The sequence below is a fragment of the Myotis myotis genome, unplaced genomic scaffold (genome assembly GCF_014108235.1).
Source record: "Myotis myotis isolate mMyoMyo1 unplaced genomic scaffold, mMyoMyo1.p scaffold_m19_p_16, whole genome shotgun sequence".
Classification (NCBI taxonomy): Eukaryota; Metazoa; Chordata; class Mammalia; order Chiroptera; family Vespertilionidae; genus Myotis; species Myotis myotis.
Window position 1 is genome coordinate 9,292,028 of NW_023416320.1, and position 17,460 is coordinate 9,309,487.

The window sequence follows — 17,460 nt, forward strand, 5'->3', positions numbered from 1 at the left end:
ATTGAGCCCAGCTACTGTCCTGCAGACTCAATAGACAAACATTATGGGGAGGGAAATAATTCTAAGCACAAGCTATGCCAACATACATACAGTGAGGCGTCTTTTCTGAGAAGGATATTGATCCTGTTTAATCCTAAATACATATTTCGATGAGCCAAGTGTTCCTTTGGCAAGAGTTTTTTGTTGTTGTTTTTGTTAACGTGCTGATTATTGTGCTGAGCATTTTATTAAAGAAAGATTCTATTTGAGCTTTGTTGGCTAGGAAATCTAACTGCTTTGAACCATATTCAGGTTTTTTGTGTGGTTGTTTTAAAAAGAGGAAAATTTTTACAGTGAAGTATACTAGCTCAGTGTTGCTTTTTAAAATGCTTTTCCAGCCATTTCCATGTTCTCCAAAGGCTAGCGCTGTGCCTGGCTCGTTGGAGGCGTTCTGAACAAGTTGGCTGTTCCTTCTAAGCTCATGCTTGCCTTCCTGGCGTCCTCCTCACAGGTAGTTAGAAGGCTGAATTCCAGGTGTCCTTTTTAAAGAGACCAGGTAAGAGAACATTGGTTTAGTTTACCCAGATGTGAGGGAACCAGGTACCTTCTTTAAAAAGTATGGTTGTTTCTTCTCACCAAATGGTTTAACAGCAGGTTCAGCCTTTCAGAAAAGTGTGCCCTCTTGTTGGGCCTTTACAATGCGCTGGTTCATAGAGCACAGTGATCGGCCTGGGCCTCGTCCAGAAATGTTCGTTCTGAGTGACGAGAGAGAGTCCACTCCACGTGAGGCATCCACCAGGAAAATCCAACCCGGATCTTGAGTTCCCGACGATCGGTTCACGCTTAAAGGAATGTAAATACACACAGTAGGACTTCCGTCATCTGCCTGCGTTGGTTGTTTCAAAAGGTTTATGGAACCAGTCGTATTTCTCTCCATTTGTCTGTAATTTGGATTTTTTTAACTTGATTTTTCTTTTGATCTTTCATTTTTATGAGCAGCCCAGTCATCCTTTAGTCGCACATTTCACACTCAAATGTGATTCTACCTCTATATAACCTGATTTTTTTCAGAATTGGGTTTATTTTCCTAAGATGCACCAGTAAATAATTCAAATTCATACCCCATTCTATGGAAGGAAGGTGTGCTGAAGTGTTCCTTAAAGGGAAAGATCTAGCTTTCTGTGTAATTAAGAACCTAGTGTTGGGAGCAGTTCTGAGCTGAAGACCTTTCTTTAGGTAGTGATTTAAGAATTTTCTTCCATGTGTGACCTCATCTTTGACCTTGACTTTTGTATACATTATATAAAGGATGGTGGAGCAAGCCTGGTACGTTATTAGGTACCAGGTAATTGTCTGTAAACAAACCTTAAAATAAGTGTTTGTAAATACAACAATATTTGATTATAAACTTATATATCAGTCATATCTCATACTCAAGGAAATAGTATGTTTTCCTAGTAGTAAACATATGGTTCTTCCTATTACAACTTTGGTTCAGGAGGAACACCTGGGGGAGAGAAGATACTACTAAACATGAATGAACGGCATTCGCTAGACATGGCTCCAGGCTTTTTCGCTGTGGGGAACTGACGGGACATGGGGCAGAGAAGAAACTTTAGCTAGAGCTCTTAACTCTTAACCCAGAATTTTCCCATCTATGATGCCACGAATGCTAGTTCTAAAAGACTTTACATAGCCCTAGCCAGTTTGGCTCAGTGGCTAGAGCATCGGCCAAAGGGTCCCGGCTTTGATTCTGGTCAAGGGCACAAACCTCTGTTGCAGGCTTGATCCCTAGCCCTTGTGGGGCACGTGGGCGTATGCGGGAGGCAACCAATCAGTGTGTCTCTCTCACATGGATGTCTCTTGCTCTCTGTCTCCCCCTTCCTTTCCACTCTCTCTAAAAATCAATGGAAAAATATCCTTGGGTGAGGATTAGCCAAAAACAAACAAACAAACAAATAATAAATAATGAAAGATGTTAAATAGATACTCTGGCTCTGCCAGGGGTTGGGGCGGCGGGGGGTAGTGGTGGTGGTGGTGGTGGTGGTGTGAATTTCCATGGCCAGTGTTTGAAAGTACTGAATCCAGCAGAGTTCAACATGATTATTACTCCTCTTCTCAGGGCCTTTTTATGATTATATGCAAATCACAAGCAAGCGGGTGGGGATAGGCGTAGCGTGGCCAACACTGTCATTGAGTTCACGTGTTGAGGCTCACACGGGCTGGAATCCCTGCTCTCTGCCTGAGCTGGCGGTCTGTGGGCCAGCCTCAGTCCCTTAGTCTGTAGTAGAGATTGTTGAGACGATGAAGTGTGCCAGTGCTTGTAAAACACACAGCTCAGAATGCCTGGCACATACGGGACATTTAACAGTTAGCTAGAGCTAATCCTTCTGAACCCCAGGCCGATGGCTCTGAGGTCGTCATGTTCTGGGTCGTCACAGTGCAGCAGAAAGAGCCCCGAGTAGGGTAACCAAAGTTTTGGGGCTCCCTTTTGGCCAGTAACTAGACTGGATGATTTTTAGCTAATTTGCCACTGTAGTATTCTGTTTCTTTTAACTTTTGAAAAAAAATTGATGCCTATAATTTCTTAGTCAAACTCTAATATTATAGGCTCCTTTGGGTTATACTATAGAGGCCAGAATTGGCAAGTTCATTTAAAGGGCAAGTATATAATCTCTGAGCCACTGTGTGGGAGAAATTATTTCATTTAATATGTGTGTCAGCTAGTGATAAAACAATTTACTAAGTCACCTCCGGAAGGATAAGCTAAAGTTAGTCAGTTTGGCACTTGGGGATCACCCTAAACGTTAGTATAGAATCGACATCAGGACTGGCTGTGCCTTTATCCTAAAACCAAGAGGCATCATCTACTTTCCGTGATGTGAAACAGAGTGTAATGTCAGGCAACGTGAATATTTTACTGTTGTGTCCAAAGGCTAATTTTCTGAACGTTGGGTCCAGGGGTGGGTGGTGTTCGTGGCTGTCTGACTTTGTTACTAACCTAAGTTTAAACCGTGAAGTGATATAACACCTACTGCATTGAGCTTTAATGATCTTACCGGTTCCACTAGTTTAGGGCATTAGAGGGCATGCATCTAGTGGATAAAGCAGTGCGTCTTCCAAGGAGGACCTGGGAATTCTGAAGAACAGAGACCCACGCGGGCAGGTGGAAGGAAGCAAGATAGTTCACGAGCCCTTTACCTCCATGAGAAAAATCCAGCGATTAGTTCAGTGGCTGTCTCACAACTTTTGTTTGCTGAGAAAACGGACTGTTCTGTGCTATTTCTTATGAAAACCCAAGGCTGGTGTTGCATTAACATTTCTCTGGGAAGACCTGCCTCGTGTATGGAGGCTGTTTAGTGCTTCAGTTTCCGCGGCTGGACGTGGCACAAGCAGGCGCCTCTATCTCCGTCTGCTGCCGATTCCCCCTCGTGGTATCTAGTTGCTTTTCACGACAGGTGTGCTCTTCTGTTTGCACCTCTGGCATGAGCCAAGGGGAAAGGTCTGAAAGACGAGCTTTGCTATTCTTCCAGCTTGTACTCCAAGCCCTGTTAGCCAGCAGGATTGACAGGGCCTCACAGAAATGGCCAGTCCCAGATTAAACAACCTCACCGTGAAATCCTCCGGTAGGGCTAGGGCAGCTGCTCCAGATTTGGGGGCCACGCCTCTGCGCCCTCCCTCCCGGGTACTTTCATCAGGTGTCTCGTCCAGCCAGAGGGTGTTCGGAGGGTGTCCTGGGGGTTGGGTGGGTGTGAAAGCGGTCGTCTGGATTCGCCCCTTTGGTGGCTTTCTCGAGAGATGCACATCGTCTTGACCTAAGGCAATGGTAGGCAAACTGCGGCTCGCGAGCCACATGCGGCTCTTTGGCCCCTTGAGTGTGGCTCTTCCACAAAATACTGACTTCTGCACATGGGCCACGAAGTTTCAGTCGCACTGTACATGCGTGCTTGCACATGGTATTTTGTGGAAGAGCCACACTCAAGGAGCCAAAGAGCCGCATGTGGCTCGCGAGCCGCAGTTTGCCGACCACTGACCTAAGGGAATGTTGCTGCATAATTCATTTCCCTCTCCAGGCATGTTAACTGCAAAAGTCCTTTCAGCACAGTGTGGCGTCTTCGCAAAAAGGAATGTGTCCCATTCGGAAAGGTATTTTCTGTTTAAAGGCAAGACACTGGAGATACTCTTGGAGTGTTATCTGCTACAGAGTGAGGAGGGCCCACTTATTGTGAAATTGGACTCTGGACGGGATTCGGGAATTCCTCCCAGGCGCTCGGCGCTCCTGGCATCAGAGCAGGAGATGACTGTGGGTTTGATGTGAGATTATTTGCCACATGGGACGATGGAGGAACAAGTACCTTCAGCTCCGTTTAAGCACATTAAACATCCTGGCCGTGCAGACCCCAAGCAGCCGAGGGCAAGTCAACTGCTCTAGACACGCCCCGACCTCCACGCCAGGTCTTGTAGCAATTTGGTCTGACAGCTCCTTGCAAGGAGCCCGTGGGCATGGAGAAGACGGTTGCTTGTCAGGCTACTTCTGTGCTTGGACTGGGAGACCTGTGAAGTGTCCAGAAGTCTCTGGGAGATCTTTCTGCCCATCTGCTTTTTAGTTTGACGGATGTGTCAGTCCAGACAGCTGGGTCACCTAATGAATAGAAATTTAATTTCCACACAGGGATCAAATATCTTAGTGTTTTCCCTGCCACATCAAACTTCCCTGACAGAGCCAAGAGGAAAATGCAAGTCATCCAAGGAGTTGCTGATAGGTAAATGGAGTCTTTTACTTACTTTTTAAAAAGACTCTAAAGTTACTTAATTGGATGCAGTGCAACACCGTATGGGGCAGATGATCGCCCAGGCTCAGACGTGAGAGATTTTAATGATCAGAACCCTGGAGCTCTTGTGATATGTGTTAACTCTGAAACCTGAGACAAAGGCTACTTCGTTTTAGGTCATCTCAGTGGACAAATATTTGTTAAGAACCTGTGCACTTTGGGAGGGGCTGGGAGCATCCACAGGCCACGAAGACCTGCCTTCAGTGAGTTGTACTCAGCTGAGGGGTGAGAGAAATGCACACGTAATAGTTAAATAACCGGTGACTATTTATGTCTCAAATTGTTCATATGCTACAAAATCCCAAATAGTCGTTTATAACTAGGGAACATATAAGGACCGGAGAAGTCAGAGGCTGTTTGGGAGTAGGTTTTTAGAAAGATTGAAAGAGCACAGGACAAAGGTTAATGCCAGCAGGACTGAGAATTGCTCTCAGGTGGGAGCACAGATAGCCCACGTGGCATTAACTGAGCACCTACTATCTGCCAGGCACTGGGACTGCAGGGAGTTGGGGCTGATTAATGACTAACAGAGTACAGTCCCTGCCGTCCAAGGAGCTGTGAGTGTCATAGGGTCATTTAAGTTGATGGCAGAGCTGTAGAATGCAGGGTTCCTGACACGGTCCACAAACTTTGGGAATCACAGCCTGGAATGGTGATAGCCTTGGAAACCGGTCTAATGCAGGATGGATGGCCTCAGATCGCAGAGTTAAGCTGTGACCATTCTAGCAGAAAAATTCCAGCACACTCCTGGCCCAGGGTGGTCATTCAATGCCCGAAGCCAGCCCGCTGGAAACCAATCCCTAAGGTTTCGGCTCAGAATGCGCCGGTGTGTGGTAGCTCAAATACAGCGGGTTCCCAGGCTCTCCTGTCAGTTGGCACTGAAGCCTGGGGGGGGGGTGGGGGGTGGGGAGTGTGGGCTCAGGTTTAAAATACTTCGGCGTCCCCAGCCAGCAGCTGAAACCTGAGAGAATAAAGTGGTAGTGTTGTGGAGGGCTGGGCCCGGCTGTTCTCCTAGGAAGGTTCCAGCCATAGAACAGAAAGTTTTATTTTCAGAGGAAATCTGATGAAAGCCAGTGTACTGAAGGAAACATACTTTTATTTTATTTTATAATTCCTGTTAGGAACAAACATTCTATTTGACTTTTTAAAATAGGACAATAATGAGCATGACCCTGTGTCCAAACACAAATATTGTTTAGAGGCTGAGTCTGCTTTATTTGTTTCTGGGCTTCTATGAGATATTGGTGGTAAAATATCAGTTCACTAAAACCATTTGAAAAAAACTGTATGTCTACTCTGTCTTCAATGCATACGTGTTGTTCCTATTAAAGAGCTAAAAGCTGTGGAACTGGTATACTTAGTGAGGGATCCGTCATAGCCAGCGAGCGATACGCTGTTACCAAGTGGCAGTAATAGAAAAAGAACGTGTGAGTGTGGGTTTAGCTGCATTGGCCGTGAAGGCCCTGCTAAGCCAGTGAGCCCTGGAAGCGGGCTCGCGGTGGGCTTTCGCCCTTGTCAGTTGAGCATCACTGGCCTTGCTTGCTCTTCGGAAGGTGCCGTGCCTGGCCTCTGCCTGGATCTGGGCTGTGGCAGGAAGCTCTGGACTGCCCAGGCCCCTGGGGAGCACTTGGCTGTAGTGATAAGCGTGGCCAAAGCTCTGAGCAAGGCCAGGCCGGCAAACGTTGGCGGGCCTTGATGGGCCCCTGGGTGATGATTTACCCTAAGCACCTTCATACCTTTGTATGCATCCCCAGGAACGTCTGACATGATGTCAGTGTTTTGTAGCTTTCCCAGTAAGGGCGCTGCACAGTGGCTGTGACAGAGTGAATGCCGGAGATGGCTTAAAACTAGCCCTGGGCCTCCGAAGCTCAGGTTTAGCGGAATGTAACCAAATCCGCACGTGATAGGTGCTGCGGTCTCTGTGCCATCTTCGTTCTGTGGATTAGGCCACATCGGCCTCCCTAGGGGCATTCGTCTGTGATCAGCCCTTCATGCACATTAGCAGGGAGTCCCGAGGAAGGGCAGGGCCAGAAGTGGGGGTTCAGGGGCACAGAGGAGAGGGAGGGGTGGTCACTGCGATATAAACCTGAAGAGTAAGGCAATAAGCACATCCCTCATTTCCTCACCATCCTGAATCCCTTCTCTTTGCTTTCTCAGAGGGCAGAGCTGACGTCTGATAAAGACATGTACCTGGACAACAGCTCCATTGAAGACGCTTCCGGAGTGTATCCTATTGATGATGATGACTATGCTTCTGCATCAGGCTCGGGTAAGGCCGGGGACGTCACGCTCGCCTCCGTTCTCCATGCTGGCACGTGTGCACGCACACATGCACGCACACGTGCACCCATAGTGTCCTGGCTTAGACAGGGAGACAGGCAGGGTGCACAGAGGTTAAGAGCATGCTCTTTGTGTCCAAGTGCCTGGCTGTGGATTCTAGCTCCCCGTCACCCACGCTGTGAGATCTTGGGAGTGTGTTTAACTTGGCTGGGCCTCAGTTTCCTCATGTATAGAGTGGGAGGTCCCTACCGCATAGGCTTGCTGTGAGGATTAAAGGGGTTGGCACATCTAAGAGCTCTTAAGCGTGTGCTGCTTGGCATGGAGCCTGTGTTCTGTCAACATTAGCTTTTAATTGTATTACTCAGGGTTTGAGAGTGACGTCATGAAAACCACTCCTTCAAAACAAATCCTTCAAACACTAGTTTTTATAAAACTGCCAACCCTATGTTGAAGATTATGGATGACACCAAGGAGAGTTATATTTTGTTACTCCTAGGGTATTGCTCAAAAGTAGAAGGGGGAACGTAGCAGGGATAGCCTCAACTCCCTGGTGTATCAGTTATCTGTTGCCTCAGTGATGCCGTGTAACAAACCATCCCCAAATGTTGAAGATAAAAACCACAGTCACTTATTTAGCTTATCGTTCTATGGGTTGGCGGTTTAAACTGGGCTAAATGGGCTCCTGCACATGTCAGTGGTCAGCTGCGGGTTGGGAATGCAGCTTTGCTGACCTTGGCTGGACTTTGTCATATCTCTGGAGCAGCTGGGCAGACTTGGCTCTGGTCCACACGGCCTCTCATCCTCTGGTAGGCCAGCCGTTTGTTCACAGGGTGGAGGCAGAGATCCCAAGAGAGCAGAACTGTGCAAAGCCTCTTAAAGCCTCGGCTTAGAACTGGCACAGCATCCCTACCACCTTTTATCGGTCAAAGCAAGGCTAGCCCTTACTCCGCCTCTTAACGAAAGAGCTACAAAGCGACACTGCAGAGGACGTGGAGCAAGGAGGAATGAGCGATTCTGGCCATTTCCGCCATCTATGGTACCTAGTACATGTTTCACCTGTCCCAGGAATGGCCCCTAAGAAGCTGAAAAGAGGAAGAGCTTGTGCATATATTTAATTAATGATCAAGTTTGGAATTTGTGGTCAGCAACACACTAGGAAAGTCTTATTTAGGACCTTTCTTGCTTTAAATTGCCATTGTAAATTCAACAGATGGTAAAAGTTAGGCTGAATATAGTTGTCTGATTAGTCAGATTGGCCTGGCTTCAGAGTGACCCAGAATAAATTCAGATCTACTGGATCTTTGGTAGAGATCTGGCTACATAAGAGTGAGTGTTTTAAGTTAGCAAATGGCAAGTCTGAAAAAGACAAGTGAGGTTGTGGCTGACCTAGTAACAATGAGCTTACAGTGCAGTCCTAATGTAAAAATAGCCCCAGTTATTTTCGGGAGGGTGATATATATTGCACGCACAGATTGAGTGTGAAAAGAGTGCTTCTCCATAGCCCACAACTCTATTAATATATTTCGCTCATGGCACCTCTTTTTCTTCTTTGGCACCTGAACAGCGCTTCGTAACTAACTGTCATCTTCAAAATGTCCCAGGACATAATAAACATGGATACTGGTTTATCTGCATTTCACAGAACCTAGAATCCAAGAGTTGGTAGAGATCTGTAGCTGTTGTCCAAGTCATTTTGCTGATTTCTACTGATTGTCTTTAAGTTTCATATCTACGTAGTCCTGTTCCTCTGCTAACCCCCGTCTCCCCATCAGGGTGAAAGGGGTTTGGAATGAGTCATCTGAAGTCCTGAGCCCAGTAATCAGGTGGCTCAAGTAGAGGCTTAGATGTGGGCTGGCATTGCTCTGCCCTGACCCCAGCCTGGGGCAGATGATTGCTGCAAAGAAGTTCATCATTCAGACCAGTCGTGGAGGGAAACTTCAGTCAATATTTACACAGATAAATGTGTAGTTACAAACCGTGATAAATGCAATTAGGGTAAGAGAGGTGGTACTAAAAATTAACTTAACAGAAGACTCTGAGGTCTTTCCCGAGGAATGGCTTTTGTGCTGAGGTCCAGAGGTGAGTTAGGAATCAACTAGGCTTGCTTTCTGGCAGAACAGGAGGGAACCGCATGGGACAGACAATAGGGAAGATGTTGTCACGGAAGCTGGACAGGTAGGCAAGGCTGGGCTTGAGGCATTTAATGTTCATCTCAAGAGCAGTGGAGAGCCATTGTAATAGTTTTTTAAAAAATATAATTTTTTTTTTTATTTTAGAGAGGAAGGGAGAGGGAGAGAAAGAGAGAGGTAGAAACATCAGTAATGAGAGAGAAGCATTGATCGGCTGCCTCTTGCACACCCCACCCTGGGGATTGCGCCCACAACCGGGGCATGTGCCCTGACTGGGAATCGAACTGTGACCTCCTGGTTCATAGGTCAATGCTCAACTCAGCCACTGAGCCACACTGGCTGGACCCATGATAATAGTTTAAAGCGGGAGGAGGATGGGGTCACAGCTGGTGTGTGTATAGTGGACTGAAAGGGGGCTATTAGGAAGAAGGCAGGTATGATGGTTCCTGGAAAGATAACCGTGGCTTGGATGAGTGGTTGCCCTGGGACTGTAGAAAGGTGTTAGGGTGAAGAGACATAAGAAGGTAAAATCAGTAGAACTGGGTGATTAGCTCGATGGGGTGGGAGGAAGAGGAAGTCAGAATTGTGGTTTATAGGAGTGGAGGGTTCATTCATTGCAAGGTGTTCACCAGGTTTGTGGGGCGAGAGGGAGGGAGATGATGATTTTTGTTTTGGATGTTTTAGAGGTGTATAGTACAGTTGAGTCATTCAATAAAATGTCAAGTAGGCCTGTGGATATGTAAGTCTGAATTTCAGAGAAGTGATATAAGCTAATATATAAACTTGGGTTTCTTTTATATTTGGTTGGTAATTGAAGCCATGAGCATGGATGAGATAAAAAGTGCAGAGTAAGAAACCTAGGGCCACCCAGCCAGTGTGGCTCAGTGGTTGAGCGTTGGCCTATGAACCAGGAGGTCACAGTTTGATTCCCAGTCAGGGCACATGCCTGGGTGTGGGCTTGATCCCCAGTGTGGGGTGTACAGGAGGCAGCCGATTAATGATTCTCTCTCACTATTGATGTTTCTATCTCTCTCCCCCTCTCCCTTCCTCCCTGAAATCAATATATATATATATATATATATATATATATATATTTAAAAAAAGAAGCCTAGGGCCAAATCCTAAGGAAGTGTTGATATTTTGTGTTTACATAGAAGAGAATGAATCTGCAAAGGAGACAAGTAGCCGAGAAGTGAGGGGGAAGCCAGGAAGTCAAAGTCATAGGAGCCCAAAGATCAAGTTTCAAGGAGATGATGGTTGACAAGAGTGCAGTGATGCTAGGAGATTTGATCACATGAGAACCACTATGGACAATGCCACTGGGTCTAGAAACATGGCGGACCTTGGTGACCTTAACAAAACAGGACCATAGTGTGTGTGATGACAGGAAACATCTACAACTAGGGGGAAGGGAGCAGATGGTGTGGAAGTAAGCCCGTGAGTGGCCACAGCACCAGTGGAAAAGTCTGGCCAAGCCGAGGGGACCCAGGGCAGCAGCTCTCTCAGAGAGGGATCAGCCATGGGAGAGTTTTCCTTTTTTGGTTATTGTTTTAAAATAGAAAATAGAGAGAGCATGTGGAAGGGAAGACATCTCATTGAGCAGGAAAGATCAACCATTACAAATAAAAGAAGGGCTACTGAGGAATGTTCAGGATAATATATTTTTTTAAAAAAATATATATTTTATTGATTTTTTTTACAGAGAGGAAGGGAGAGGGATAGAGAGTTAGAAACATCGATGAGAGAGAAACATTGATCAGCTGCCTCCTGCACACCCCCTACTAGGGATGTGCCCGCAACCAAGGTACATGCCCTTGACCGGAATCGAACTTGGGACCCTTCAGTCTGCAGGCTGATGGTCTATCCACTGAGCCAAACGGGTTAGGGCATCAGGATAATATTCTTTATAAAACTTGCCAGGCTACCCACAGATCCACTTTGAAATCACTCCTTCATCCCAGTGCACACTGCGGAGTTCTTGCCGAGCAGCCATTTTGAAGGAACATGGCTCTGCGGGTGTCAGCTTTGACAGGATCATCGGATGATGTGGAAACCTGCATCGTGATTCATGTACTCGGCTCCTCTTTGCTTCTTCCCCCAGGAACGGATGAGGACGTGGAGAGTCCCGAGCTGACAACATCCCGACCGCTTGCAAAAATCCCGTCCACTAGTGCTGCTCCCAAAGTGGAAACCACGACGCTGAAGATGCAGAACAAGATACCTGCTCAGACGAAGGTGGGCTTTGTTTTGCGTTGCGTTGTCAGGTTACTATAAACGTTCCTTCATTTAATGATACAGACCAGTTCTTTGAAGGGGCCCCGTTTTAAAATAGGTGAGGACAAATGGTCTTTTGTTACATTGTTGTAAATGGCTCTGACTTACCCCTTATGATGGTTTTGACTTTTACTTGCCGACTGCTTTGTGTGTTAAGTAGACTTTGTTTTTATTTTATTTTTTTAACATATTTTCATTGATTTCAGAGAGGAAGGGAGAGGGAGAGAGAGATAGAAACATCAGTGATGAGCGAGAATAACTGATGGGCTGCCTCCTACTGGGGATCAAGCCCGAAACCCAGGCATGTTCCCTGATCAGGAATGGAACCATGACCTCCTGGTTCATAGGTTGATGCTCAACCACTGAGACACACTGGCCAGGCAGGCTGTGTGTTTTCAAGCAGTTTTAGGTTACAGCAAAGTTGAGTGGGAAGCACCAAGAGTTCCTTGTACCATCTGGTCCCACCTACACACAGCCTCCCCGACTTTCAACGACCTCCAACAGAGGGTAAGTTGACACGTCATTGTCACCCAAAGTCCATACTTCACATTCTTTGAGTTGTCATTCTTTGGGTTCTGACAGATGCATAATGACATGTATCCACCATTGTAGGGCCATACAGCACAGCTTTATGGTCCTAAAACTCCTCTTTGGGCTGCCTGTTCTCCCCTCACCAAACCCTGGCAACCACTGATCTTTTCACTGTCTCCATCGTTTTGCCTTTTCCAGAATGTCATATAGTTGGAATCATACACTATGTAGCCTTTTCAGAATGTCTTCTTTCAAGATATGTGTTTAAGGTTCCTTCACCTCTTCATAGCTTGATAACTCATTCTACTTACCTACTTTTAGCTTATATATGAATATTTTAAAATATATTTTTATTGATTTCAGAGAGGAAGGGGGAGAGAGGGATAGAGAGAAACATCAGTGATGACAGAGAATCACTGATTGGCTGCCTCCTGCATGCCCCCTACTGGGGATAGTCCTGCAACCCGGGCGTGTGCCCTGACAGGGGAATCAAACTGTGACCTCCTGGTTCATAGGTCGATGCTCAACCACTGAGCCACACTGGCTGGGCTACATAAATATTTTTTAAAGGATGGTCCTTTTAAAGGAACTCACAGTCAAATTAAGAAACAAAATCATTTTTATTTATTTGGCTCAAGGCAAGAAAATTTATTTTCATTCCATAAAGAATTTGTTCTGAGTTAAAACCATTGGGAAGCTTACATGTGCTGAAACAGGTTATGAAATAAGGAGACTCCAGATACTAATTGCAGTAAGTTTTTCTCAGTCTTCACCAGCCCATCATCAATGGTATATAAACTTGGACCTGAGAGTGTTCTTCATTGGTAAAACAAACAAACAAACAACAACAACAAAAAACACCTCGAGGTCCAGAAAAGTGGTGTGACCTAGGGTCACATAGAAGCTACTTGCAGCACCCAGGTCCCCTGAGGCCCTAGCTCAGGGCTCCCTGAGCGGCAAGAATGCATGAGTAGAGGCGAGGGTTATAGAGCAAGCCTGTGGGGGGCGGTAGTCTCCACAGAGAGGGGTCAGGAAGAACCCTAGGAGAGCAGCTGGAGACAATGCCCGAAAGGAAGCTGTCGCAGTGCCCGGTGTGGCAAATGGATGGAGTAAGAACGGCTCCAATGCCCTGGGCTGAACAGCCAGCGCGGAAGGATGGCCTGAGGTCAGAGGAGTGTGAGAAAGTAGAGATCTTTTGCAACGTCAACTAAAACAACGTAACCATGTCGTCAGGATTGTTATGAACTCTCTATCTTGCCAATACACGTGATTTGCTGTTATAAAAAAACACCATGAACTAGATAAACAATCCAATCAAAAAACGGGTAAAGACACTTTTCGAAAGTGGACATACAGAAGGCTAAGGAGGCATATGAAAAAAATGCTCAAAGTCACTAATCATCTAAGAGATGCAAATCAAAAGGACAATGAGGTATCATCGATACCTGTCCAAATAGGTATCCTCAACAAATCAACAAACGGCAAGTGCTGGCGAGGATGTGGAGAAAAAGGAACCCTTGCGCACTGCTGGTGGGAATGCAGACTGGTACAGCCACTGTGGAGAACAGTATGGAGTTTCCTCAAAATTTAAAAAATGGAACTCCCATTTGACCCAGTAATGCCACTTCTAGGAATGTACCCCAAGAAATCAGAAATACCAGTCAGAAAGAATATATGCACCCCTATGTTCATAGCAGCGCAATTTACAATAGCTAAGACTTGAAAACTGCCCATCAGCAGTGAGTGAATTAAAAACTGTGGTACATCTACACAATGGAATACTATGCTGCTGTAAAAACAGAAAGAATTTTTACCATTTGCAGCAGCGTGAATGGACCTGGAGAGCATTATGCTAAGCGAAATAAGCCAGAAAAATAAGTATCACATGATCTCACTCATTTGTAGAATATAATGAACAACATAAACTGATGAACAAAAACAGATTCAGAGACAGAGAAGCATCGAACAGACCCGTCAAAATCACAGAGGGAAGACCTGGGAGGGTGGTGGTAAGAGATCAACTAAAGGACTTGTATGCATGCATATGAGCATAACCCATAGGCGCAGACAGTAGGGGGTAAGGGCCTGTGCTGGGGGGAGGGAGCAGGCTGGGAGAGAATGGGGGGAAAAAAGGAGATCATGGAATACTTTTTAACAATAAAGAACTTAAAAACAAACGAACAAAAAAACCATAGAACTCACCCATTTGGTAAAAACATCACACAAAGTGATTATCCCAATTATTTCCTAAACTCATTGTTTGAAGAAAGAAAAAAAAAGCAACTTTGAAATATACTTACTCTTTTTTTAAAAAATATATTATATTGATTTTTTACAGAGAGGAAGGGAGAGGGATAGAGAGTTAGAAACATCGATGAGAGAGAAACATCGATGAGCTGCCTCCTGCACACTCCCTACTAGGGTTGTGCCCGCAACCAAGGTACATGCCCTTGACCGGAATCGAATCTGGGACCCTTCAGTCCACAGGCCGACGCTCTATCCACTGAGCCAAACCGGTTAGGGCTACTTACTCTTCTTTTTAACACATTAAAAAATCTTTACGACCTTTCCCTTTTTCCATACCAGTCACCTGAAGAAATTGATAAGGAGGAAGTTCACCACCCTGACTCAGCAAGGAAAAGGGACCCAGAGGAAGAGGACACAAATGTGTACACCGAGAAGCACCCAGACAATCTGTTTAAAAGAACAGAAGTCCTGGCAGGTGAGTCGCCTGGCAGGGGAGAGGGTCCTTAAATGGGCCTCTCTGTTTGTCTAAGTGAGGTTCAGGGGTGAAGGCAAAGTTTGCTGAATGTCACCTTTCTATGAAAAGCAGCCTGGGAGGGGTGGTGGGTGGGGAGGGGAGCGGGTCTCCTTCCAGAATGAGAGGCAAGAGTTAGGCAAATGCCCTTACTTTCTGTCCACTCCCTCAGGCTCGCCTCAGCCAGCTGTTGTGGGGGAGCTGCGGGTAGGGGCAGAAGAGGAAAGTTAAGGTCTGAATTGGTCAGAACAACTGGGCGTGGGGGAGGGCAGGATGTGAAGATCCCTCAGTCTTGCTCCGAGTCATTCTCAACGTAAATGAAAGAGAAGGAAAAGTTCTTCTTGGAGCAGGCAATTGACAGGAGTAACACCCAAGGCATGGCGGATGTTGCTCTCTCTCATTGTGACGTATCTGATGAAAGTATGAACATTTGATTTTAAAGGGGTCGACTGGCAAGATTTAAGAACACGATATCCTTGAAAGGATAGCCCCAGATTCAAGTCTAGAAAAAAAAAAATTTGCCAGCTTTTTTTTCCCCCACTCTTAAAAACTTAAGTAAATCATATCATGTTTTGTTTTCATTGGAAAAGCAGTTCGCAGATGAGACTGAAATGTGAGAACTTGAAAAGGCTAAAGAATCTTAAAGGATGGAATTAGCTGAGCCTCACAGCTAGATTTTTCTTAATGAGGCTTTTGGGTGATATTATTAATACAAATCAAAGACAGGATGGGACCTTCCTGAGGAATGTCAGATTTGCACAATTGCCTGGTTGCTTCGTTGAATCCAGGTTTTAAAATTTGGGGTTTGTTTTTTTCCCCCTCCAATTAAGCCTTTTATGAAAGTGTTGTGAAATAGGTGGGGCTTGACAAAGCTACTTCTGCAGCCCCCGAATCTCTTCTGAAAGCGGTCTCCCCTTTGGTGTGTTTCAGCCGTCATCGCTGGCGGAGTGATCGGCTTCCTCTTTGCCATTTTCCTGATCCTGCTGTTGGTGTATCGCATGAGAAAGAAGGATGAGGGGAGCTACGACCTAGGAGAACGCAAACCATCCAGCGCGGCTTACCAGAAGGCACCTACGAAGGAGTTTTATGCGTGAAACTCCCACTGAGTGTCTCTATTTATGAGATCACTGAACTTTAAAAAAATAAAGCTTTTGCATAGAATAATGAAGATCTTTGTTTTTTTTGTTTTTGTTTTTGTTTTTCATTAAAGAGCCATTCTGGCACTTTAATGATAAAACCCCATTGTATTTAAAACTTTACATGTATTTTCTTTAGGACAACATAAAGTTAAAACTTAACATCTGCAGTGTTCTGTGAATAGCAGTGGCAAAATATTGTTATGGAAATTCTCAATGTTCATGGAATCGGTGTAAACTTCTATGCGCAAATGATTGTTTTTCTTCAGTGGTTCGAAGATGAACGCTGTTTCATTTGTGTCAGCATGTCTCCGATGGACCTAGCCAAGTTGGTCTTACTTTGTTAATTTATCTGTTGTTCCCTTCTTCTCCCCGGCTCTCCCCTCGTGTCCCGTGAAAAACAAAACAAAACTCTATGCCTTTTGTAGCTGTTACGGTGCAATTTGTCTTTGGATAATTTAGATGAGGGTAATTTAGTGTATATGTGATTTTCAAATATGTAAACTTTAACTTCCACTTTGTATACCTTTTTTTTTTTTTAAGTGTCAGACTATCCATTTTACACTTTGTTTTTCATTACCTGTAGCTTCAGGCAGATTTGCAAGAGCAGAGTAATGTGTAAAATTGGATTATTACCAGAAAACTTTAGTCTTATCGAATCAGATCTTCTTTTGGGGGGGATTTGATGTGAGTTACTGACAAGCCTCAGCAAACCCAAAGATGCTAACAGTATTTTGAGAAGTTGCTGCAGATTCCTTTGGCCACTGTATTTGTTAATTTCTTGCAATTTGAAGGTACGAGTAGGAGTTTGAGGAAAAATCAGTTTTTGTTCTTAAAAAATGCATTTAAGTTGTAAGCGTCTTTTTAAGCCTTTGAAGTGCCTATGATTCTATGTAACTTGTCACAGACTGGTGTTAATGAGTATATATAACAGTTAAAAAAAGTTGGTATTTTATAAGCACAGACAATTCTAATGGTAACTTTTTTGTAGACTTATGAATAGACATAAATTGTAATTTGGGAACATAAAAACTACTGAATAAATCATGTGGCCTCATAATGGAAAATGTCACTGTTATAAATTTTGCACATTTCGATCAAATGTACATCTCCCCGTGGCTAATGACAGTACGCTCTCAGGGATGATGTGGGATTGATTTCTGAGTGGTCCACAGCGTCTAAGTCACAACGCGAGAGCTCCTCATCGAGGCTGTTAGATTCGCCTCCCGATGGGCCAGAGGAAATCTGAAGGTATCATCCTGTGTGTGTTGGGGCGTGGATATTAGAAGGCTGCCAGGATGGGAGCTGAAGTTTGCAACCTTTACAGGATAGCTGCTGGCAATATGGAGACAGATGCCTGCTTTTGCAAACAGTTTTTAGGGCTATAAACTCCAAAGAACTGAAGGGAGCTTTCTTGACGTTGGTATCTGAGATTTCATTTTTCTTGTTAATCCTCTCTCGATATTTTCCCATTGATTTGTGTTTTTTTGTTGTTTTTGTGGTTTTTTTAGAGAGAGTGGAAGGGAGGGGGAGAGAAACAT

General features: G+C 45.1%; 1 protein-coding gene across 1 annotated transcript in view; it reads left to right on the forward strand.

Annotated features, from left to right (window-relative positions):
- Positions 1–16,979, forward strand: part of SDC2 (syndecan 2) — a 94,562-nt gene extending 77,583 nt beyond the window's left edge. Inside the window, exons 2-5 of the mRNA XM_036337807.1 lie at positions 6,969–7,080; positions 11,322–11,455; positions 14,612–14,747; positions 15,714–16,979. Of these exons, the coding sequence (XP_036193700.1) occupies positions 6,969–7,080; positions 11,322–11,455; positions 14,612–14,747; positions 15,714–15,877 (546 nt within the window). The 3' untranslated portion in view covers positions 15,878–16,979. The remainder of the gene's footprint in view (positions 1–6,968; positions 7,081–11,321; positions 11,456–14,611; positions 14,748–15,713) is intronic.
- The last annotated feature ends 481 nt before the right edge of the window (positions 16,980–17,460 follow it).